This window comes from Zerene cesonia, chromosome 24 (assembly GCF_012273895.1).
Source record: "Zerene cesonia ecotype Mississippi chromosome 24, Zerene_cesonia_1.1, whole genome shotgun sequence".
NCBI classification, from domain to species: domain Eukaryota; kingdom Metazoa; phylum Arthropoda; class Insecta; order Lepidoptera; family Pieridae; genus Zerene; species Zerene cesonia.
Window position 1 is genome coordinate 1,927,235 of NC_052125.1, and position 9,421 is coordinate 1,936,655.

Below are 9,421 nucleotides of genomic sequence, written 5' to 3' on the forward strand. Positions count from 1 at the left end.
AACTACTGGTCCGATTTGAAAAATTCTTTCAGTGTTAGATAGCCCATTTATTGAGGAAGGCTTTAGGCTATATATGTAACACGGTCGAAACCGGGGCGGACCGCTAGTTTATAATATAACAATCAATTGATTTTAAGTAAATCGCCATTCATATTTCTGAAAATAATTCGGAATTTTCTGAAAGTAATTCCAAGCTGCCTCCAGCTAATTTGTATTTATTCTTGTTTGCTGTATAATAAGAGCTTATTAAAGCCAGCGATAAAACTTTATTGACAACAAACATGGCGTCCATTTAATATTCACAATTCTGCAGCAATGTGAGATATTTAAACCGAGTCGGTACGTGATTGGCATTTGAATATGGAATTTGAATGCAATAAATTCAAATTTACCGCCTTTTTTTTTACAAAAATTACAGTCGTCTATCGAACTTTTTAAAGATTTTTTTTATTTATCATCGGCAATGGTATAGAAAGTGCTGCTCTGCTTTGCACGTTCACATGTACAATGCAATTCAACTGTGAATAGGAACGTCAATGACCTTTATGTACAACTTTTTGTAAAATGTAATTTAAAAAATACGATTTACTTAGAAAACAGTTTACCATTACAGTGAGTGTTAACTAATAACCGTACTAAAATATTAACATTTTTTTTTAAATGGTTGAGTTTTAAGTTTTTTTAAAGACACTAATAATTAATTTAAAAACGTAATTAATGTTAATCATATTTTTATTATATTAGTATTCTTAAACGCAGAAATTAAAGACAGCCACTTACGCGGCACAAAACAAATTCCCGCTTTATTATATTTTGCCAATCGTTCGCGCCCTTTGCCCTTTACAATTAAAAATTGACAGCTGTCACCATGTCAAGTTGCCGCCGAAATCGGGCAAAACGTTCGAAAATGGCTGCCCGCTATTCACGCGGCGATTTCATGGCACAGATGCGTTTCTAGTGCCGTGACGACATGCGTTAATTTCAACAAGGCATGCCTAATTGTGGATTTACGATATTTCCAAATTGTATTGATCTGTTTAGAAGTATTGTCCGTTATACTTACGGGTGTGAAAGATATTGGGATTACTTAGCGTATAATCTTCACTCTTAGGGTGGCATTAATGTCTCGATAACGTGTTTTTATAATTTCTTGCTGCGCCCCGCGGTTTCACCGGCATAAGTTCTTATCCCGTTGAAATATCGGGATAAAAAGCCTATATGTTATTCCAGTTGTCCAAATGTCTACATATCAAATTTCATTGCAATCAGTTTAGGAGTTTTTGCGTGAAGGAGCAACAAACACACACACGTCCTTACAAACTTTCCCATTTATAATATTAGTAGGAAGTAGGACCAGCTGCGCCCCGCGGTTCTTCTGCTACTGCTACTTCTTTTTCTGAAGCCGGTTGAGAAGTATAAATAACTATTTAAAATAATCCTACTATTTAGTATTTCGCATTTATAATATTAGTAGGAAGGATATAGTAGGACCACGGATGTTTGATTTATTTCAGTTAGTTACAAATATACAAGTCGTGGTCGAGTCAAACGAAACGTGAAAGAACTTATTAGGTTTAAATTTTTATTGTATTCAAATGCTTTATGAATAAGAAATGTACAGCCGAGAGGCGTTGTTAGGGTTCGCCAAAAATACGCGGGCACTACTCCCGTTTAGAGATCAGATTTTTTCTGTCATTTAATATATTTTAAGGTGTAAGTTATTTTTTCAATATATCTGCACAATATACTTAGGTGAAACATAACATGGTGATGAAACCGACTTGTCTAGGAACCAAAGCTTTATGAATGCTTCAAATTCTTATTGCTTGCGTGTACTTATGGTCTAAGTCTTCATGGGAAGCATGTAGCCCTACTGAAGCAATGTTGATTGGCTGATGATGATTGATGAAAAACAATTCTCCGTCATCATCCTTATCCTAATTGATATACTAAATGCGAATGTGTGTTTGTTTGGCTTTCTTTTACATCGCAAGATATTTCTGTTAAGAGATAGCTAGCTGCCCGCCCTTGGCTTGACTCGTCTAGTCGAAGGGAAACATTGACAGACGGATGTTTCACGCTCCCCTCCCCCTCCCCGTGAGGTTTCTGAAAACTGATGTCTCGATCTATTTCCTCAAATCAGTTCAGAGGTATAGGCATGAAAAATAGACAAACATATCTACTTTCACATTTAAAAATATTAGTAGTAATAAGAAGACTTATAAAGTCTAGTCTATATACGTCTGCTATAAAGTTGTAATGTCATGTAGGCTACTTTTTATCTCGATATTCCTACGGGATACGGACTTACGCGGGTGAAACCGCGGGGCGCAGCTAGTATGCTATACATGTACCACAGGCGAATCTATCCAGTATACTTGATTCAATGTATGGTCTTGAATTAGGCATACAATAAGCAAATTAGAAATTGGTACCCAATTATCAATGACGTCACGGAATTACATTCGTTTGTATTAAAACGTTGAAATTGAATTTATATGAGATGCATCTTTCGGAGCCAGTTGGAATTATTTTAATAAAAATTTAGGAGATTAATAGAATAGAATTAAGCCCATATAACGCATGCAAAAGAAACACTTTCGAATCTATGCTAATATTATAAAGCTTAAGAGTTTGTTTGAACGCACTAATCTCAGGAACTACTGGTCCGATTTGAAAAATTCTTTCAGTGCTATATAGCTCATTTATTGAGGAAGGCTATAAGCTATATATAAAAAGCAGTGGTGGCTCAGTGGTGAGAAACTCGGACTTCAAAAATCGATAAGTCGGGGTTCGAGGCCGGGTGAGCGTGCAGAAAATAAATTGATTTTTCAATTTATCTGCACATGTGGATAACATCACCAGTGCTTAAAACGGTGAAGGAAAACATCGTGAGGAAACCGGCATGTCCAAGAATCAAGAATTCGACGACATGTGACATCTGCCAACCCGCACTTGGCCCGCGTGGTGGATTATGGCCTAAACCCTCATAGGAGGCCTGCGTCCCAGCAGTGGGAATGTTTATGGGCTAATGATGATGATGATAAGCTATATATGTACCAAGGGCGAAGCCGGGGCGGACCGTTAGTTTATGATATTAGTAACATCCTTTTGGTTTATTTCTTGAATATTATCGGAGAAACGATAACGACGAATTTATATAGAATCGGTACATTCTCCTATACATATTCTAACTAGCGGTTGGTCCCGGTTTCGCTCGTGGTATACACATAGCCTACGAGCTTTTGCCCGCGGCTTCGCACGCGTTTAATACGGAGTAGTTTAATAGATGTTATTATACATATAATCCTCCTGAATCACTATGTATTGAAAAACCCCATCAAAATCTGTTGCGTAGTTTGAAAGAATTAAGCATACACAGGCAAAGGCAAAGAAAGCGACCTTGTTTTATACTATATGGTGATAGCGCTTAGAGATCACATACCTACGCATTCAATAAGATATTAAAATTATAAGCTTTTGCAGGTAAGAGTCTAAGTGTTCTTTAGACTATAATCTATCTTCAAGTACCAAGTTTCATAGAGATCTGATCAGCTGATTTCGCGATGCATTCTTAGAAACTTTCGTATTATTCTTCTTATATATAAAAATCAATTTCTGTTCGTTAGTCCCGCTAAAGCTCGAGAATGTCTGGTCTAATTTTTATTATCATGATTTTGCTGCATTCAGAATAGACCAGGGAAGGTTTAAAAGGTAAAAAACAATATGGAGGCGGGCGAAGGGAAGCTAGTTTTATTAGTCACTAACTAGCAAGTATGCTGTAGGATAGTTATCATTATACTTACTAGCTGCGCCCCGCGGTTTCAGCCGGGTAAGTCCATATCCCGTAGAAATATCACATTTTAGAATCTAGACTGATACCGCCCCTGCCCTAAGCAAGTCGGTGACTAACTAATCCTACCCCTACTATCCTATCCTACTTATATTATAAATGCGAAAGTTTGTAAGGATGTGTGTGTGTTTGTAACTCTTTCACGCAAAAACTACTGAACCGATAACAATGAAATTTGGTACATAGACAGCTGGACAACTGGAAAAACTTATAGGCAAATTTTTATCCCGATATTCCAACGGGATACGGGCTTTCGCGGGTGAAACCGCGGGGCGCAGCTAGTACACCATGAATCACATAATTACAAGAGACAGAACATAACTTAAAATGTACAGAGAACTAATTACGTAGATGTGATACACGCGTGTGTGCTGCGACTTTAAAATACTTCTGTCCGATATTTCTGTTAACCCTGCTGTCAGCAGTGTCTTCTTCTTCTCATTGTTAATGGCTTTACCCAACAGTGGGACTGCGCCAATGTCTTATGTAAAAAATATATTATGCATCCCCACCAGACAATGTTCAGTGTAAATGGTATACTATGCATTCCTGGTCGGTATAATGGTGATAATAGTTCTTTTAAGGGCACTATAAATTGATAAACACTACTTATTCTATCAACTTATAATTTGTGGACATACATACTGCCTTAATGTAGGTGTGGGTGGGTGGGAGATACATCTTCTTGGACCAAGACAGTCGCATAATTCCAATAGAACGTCGATTTACGTAAGTTCGTTTGATTATACAATTATAATACTTAATTAAAAGATTATAAACAATACTATCTGCGGCTCGGTTTCACCTGCGTAAGTCCGTATCCCGTAGGAATATCGGGATAAAAAGTTGCCTGTATGTTATTCCAGTTGTCCAGCTAGACACGTGCCAAATTTCATTGCAATCGATTCAGTAGTTTTTACGTCATAGAGCAACAAACACACACATACATCCTTACAAACTTTCGCAATTTATTATATTAGTAGGATTAGTAGGATAGTCAGATTCAATGCTTATTTAGATACCTACCTTGTGTATTATCATCTCCACCGTCACTTTCCTCACTCCCGACACTAACTGGACTATCTCTCTTCTCATCTTCTTTATTTTCCCTCTCTATCTGCCCTCCAAACATTCTCAACCACGGCTCGGGATAACCGAGCAAAAACGGAAAATTCACGGCATTTTGCTGCAGTAACGGCCCATTCAAATAATACCGCATCCGATTTAAATCAGTTCTCTCACTATCATCATCCGAATTCCTCGAAACATCCGATATATTATTCTCTATGTCGATTTCCGGCGATTTTCTATCTGTGCCTATCAGAGATTCTATAGAAAACGGCTTTGGCTGTTTGCGTTTCGTCTGCGTATCCATTTCGGAATCCATTGCACTCACTTTTTAATTGTCTATGGTTTTATATGTTCTTTTTTATTGTCACTGGCTGGCACACGCGCGTAAAAAAATATAATTTGAACGTGGAACGCGGGACGCGTGCGATCACCGCGACATCGTAGTGATGTACTCAGTACTCGCAGCTATCGATGTAGACACGCCCACATACGGGGTGTAGACGGAGTGTAATTTTATTTTATTAATGCTCCAACGTTTGTCGGGCGAACATAAGCTTTATTACAATCGTCATAGTATCGCTTTATTACAGCTGCATTCTATGATACAAGATTGTAACTAGAAAATGGAAACCGTAAAAATAAACCTTATTTTCTTTGAGTCCACGTCTATTTTCTAGTATCGTTTCGCTGCTACATTTTGTGAAATAACTATACAGGAAATTGTGCTTTAATGCATTTACGAAAAAGAACAATTTAGTATACGGAGAATTTCCTTTAAGTCCTTCTAAATGTGAAACAACAATGATTAAGGTCCGTTTCAAGAACCGTGTGAGTGAGATAGTACTAACTTTTATAGCTAAGATAGAGTGAGACAGAAGGTGAAATTTTGTGGAGTGTACACTGGTAATTGGTGGTGATCAGAATGTTTTGCCAGTGTCAGCACTTTGAACAAGTTTATCGTCTTGTGCTCCGTTTACTTGGTCCCTAACTAAAACAAACAGTTTCACAAATATTTACTGTTATTTTCAATTTGCTATTTTCGTTTGATTGATTAGCTTTATATGGAACAACTGGGTCTAATGTTGGATATAATATCACGGTTTTAGGTATTTTTCTTTCTGAAAAAATTAATATAATCCTATCCTACTTTTTCCTACTAATGTTATAAATGCGAAAGTTTGTAAAGATGTGTATGTGTTTGTTGCTCTTTCACGCAAAAACTACTGAACCGATTGCAATGAAATTTGGTACGTAGACAGCTGGACGACTGGAATAACATATAGGCAACTTTTTATCCCGATATGCCTACGGGATACGGACTTACGCGGGTGAAACCGCGGGGTGCAGCTAGTAATTATTACAATTACATAAAATAATTCAATTTATAGAGAGTTAATTAGCAAAGTGTAGCTTTAGCAGTGTTCTAGAAGGTTACCATCGAAATTGATAAGCTCATTTTTTAAATGGATTATTATGCAATTTTATTGATGTCTATCCTATTGGATAAACATGAATTTATTATTTTATTGTATTTTCTTGTGTTTGATTTTACGCGAGTATTATACATTTAGACTCACAGTCTCCCCGTGACCACGCTCGCTGTAAAGTGTTCGAAACGTCGGGTTATTAAGTAATGAATAAATCGCGTTTAAAATCCGTTTAAAAGTCTTTAATTTCTAAATGTATAAATTTGCTATGTCGAAGCCCACATCTGAATATCATAGTTTTTCGTAAAGTGTTCCATAAACATCCATAGATTGTGTGATAGTATAGTTTCTAGTAGCTATAAAGTATATTGAAAGATAGTATAACTAGCTGCACCCGGCAAACGCTGTTCTGCCTTACTCTGATCATTTAAAAGTGAAGTCCCGTGTCCCCTAGTGGGGTATGGGGCAGATGATGTACATCCGTTTCACTGATCGATTTTCTTTAGGGACAAGTAGGTGATCAGCCTTCTGTGTCCTGCCAGACCGAGACATTTTTTGTTTGTGCGTCCCCATCGGGAATTGAACCCAGGACCCCTCGGTTCTACGCTCACGCGTTAACCACTGTACCAAGGAGGCGGTCATCACTCTGATCATTTAGGGGGATGAAAAATAGATGTTGGCCGATTCTCATAAATACCGGACAAGCACAAAACATTTCATCAAAATCGGTCAAACCGTTTCGGAGGAGTATGGCAACGATAACTGTGACACGGGAATTTTATATATTAGATATTATAATTATAACTATATTAAGAAAGACAGTATAATAAGCCATTCCACTGGTTCGCACAAACGCTGTTCCCCGCCAAACCGCCATTAGCGAGCAATTTGTCCCCACGTCCCCTCCAAATTGATTGCGGCCATTTCTTTGACCAAATGAATTACCAGAATCATTATGACTCGATTTTGTTAACAAAACTATTGTAAAAAACAACCAGTCAGATTATTACACGCTTTTTATTAGCTTCACCTGTATGTTTGTATGTTTGTTTGTAACCGACTTCTTTGGGCGCGATTTTGACCCACTTTTAACGGCCAGATTTCGTTAAAACTTTGTAGATTTATTGAGGACCGATGACAATACACTAATTTGATAAAATTATTCCAGTTTTCAATTTGCAAAATATGAATTTTGTTAAAGCGTGTTCTTTAGTTTTTTTTAACTATTATTTATTTTTAGACATCTTAGGCATCATTATGACTCGAATTTGTTAACAAAACTAATGTAAAAAACAACCAGTCAGCCAGTCAGATTATTCTTAGACATCTTAGGCGTTGGCTTATTTGTCTTTCTATCATGTCGTAACGGAGCGATTTTATGATTATTGTGGCTGAAGATAGGTGAGAGTGACATTATGACAAAGGCTATTTTTAAATTAGGAAAAACATCTCTGTTCCTATAATTTCCTGTCACAATGCGTGTGAAGCCGCGGACGGAAAGCTAGTGGGTTTGTAATCTAGGTATAGTTAGGTATCTAAATATGAAGAATAGGTATAAGTTTTATGTATAATAATTTTGTTGTGTTTCTTTTGTATGGCATTCTTTGTATACAATAAAGAGTTAATTATTATTATTATATGTGGACACCCGCAACATGACGGAAAGTGTTTTATTTATTTATTTATTTATTAATATAGTAACAAGTAATATTCCAATCAAGTTCTTATGGTCCCACCATGTGAGCTTTTTTTGTGGTGATTGTCGATGCCAGCCTGAAGGGCTACTTCATCTTAGTTCGTGGGTAAATACATACCTAAATTTATTTTCGTTCACAATAATTAAGTTTTATTATATCCTTTAATATGCAAGCAGTGGTTAAGCAGTAAATCGATGAGTCGGGGTTCGAGACTGGGCAAGCGAGCAGGGAATAATCTGCTCATGTGGATAACATCACCACTGCTTAAAACGGTGAAGGAAAACATCGTGAGGAAACCGGCATGTCCGAGAATCAAAAGTTCGACGACATGTGACATCTGCCAACCCGCACTTGGCCAGCGTGCTGGATTATGGTCTGAACCCTCATAGGAGGCCTGTGTCCCAGCAGTGGGAACATATATGAGCTGATGATGGTATCCTTTAATTGTGAGTAAATGTTTCTGGGCTGAAGAGTCACTTATCACACGTTACACAAAATATATATTTCCATTTAGAAATTAAAAACTTTTTAACGGATTTTAAACGCGATTTATTCATTATATTATTAACCCGACGTTTCGAACACTTTACAGCGAGCGTGGTCACGGGGAGACTCCCCGTATATAATAATATAATGAATAAATCGCGTTTAAAATCCGTTAAAAAGTTTTTAATTTCTAAATGTATAATACTCGCGTAAAACCAAACACAAGAAAATGCTATATAATTCCACTTACATACACGTAGGCTATTTATCTGTTTGTTTATTGTAAATCTAATTCTCTTCACTTTTGCTTGTTTTATTTGTTGTATAATTATGTCTTTCAATTATTTGATTTTATGTATTAAATGTTTCTTTATTTATTTCTTTCAAAATTCTACTGGGTATCTAATTGAATAAAATCGTATGTGGTAGTCGAGCACACTTCGGCACGAATTGGGCCAGCTCGCACCGGTGAAGTACCATACCCCCACAGAAGACCGGCGTGAAATAGTATACTGCTGTGTTTCATTCGGTGAGTGGGGGAGCCGGAGGAACGTATCCCTCTCCTTACCCTTCCCAGTCCTTTCCTTTATTCCTCTCGTCAATCCTTTCTTAATCCCTTTCTAATTTGAAGTCGGCAATCTATATGTAAAGGCGACCCACCAGCTCCATGGCCGACGGTGACATAAAAAATATCACCTACTTCTAGATACTTCGAATTTTCAATTCTAAAATTTACATAATACGCTATAACAAAATTACATCAATGTTTTAATTTCATTAATGCAGATGTAAAGTCAAGTAAACTAATCCTCAATAAGACCCTTATTTATTAGATTAATTACATCTGCGATTATAAAAACCATATAGAAATTCATTTTAACATTGTT

General features: G+C 36.8%; 1 protein-coding gene across 1 annotated transcript in view; it reads right to left on the reverse strand.

Annotated features, from left to right (window-relative positions):
- LOC119836435 (homeobox protein Hmx-like) overlaps nucleotides 1–5,377 on the reverse strand; it is a 14,919-nt gene extending 9,542 nt beyond the window's left edge. Inside the window, exon 1 of the mRNA XM_038361755.1 lies at nucleotides 4,880–5,377. Within this exon, the coding sequence (XP_038217683.1) occupies nucleotides 4,880–5,240 (361 nt within the window). The 5' untranslated portion in view covers nucleotides 5,241–5,377. The remainder of the gene's footprint in view (nucleotides 1–4,879) is intronic.
- Nucleotides 5,378–9,421: the final 4,044 nt, after the last annotated feature.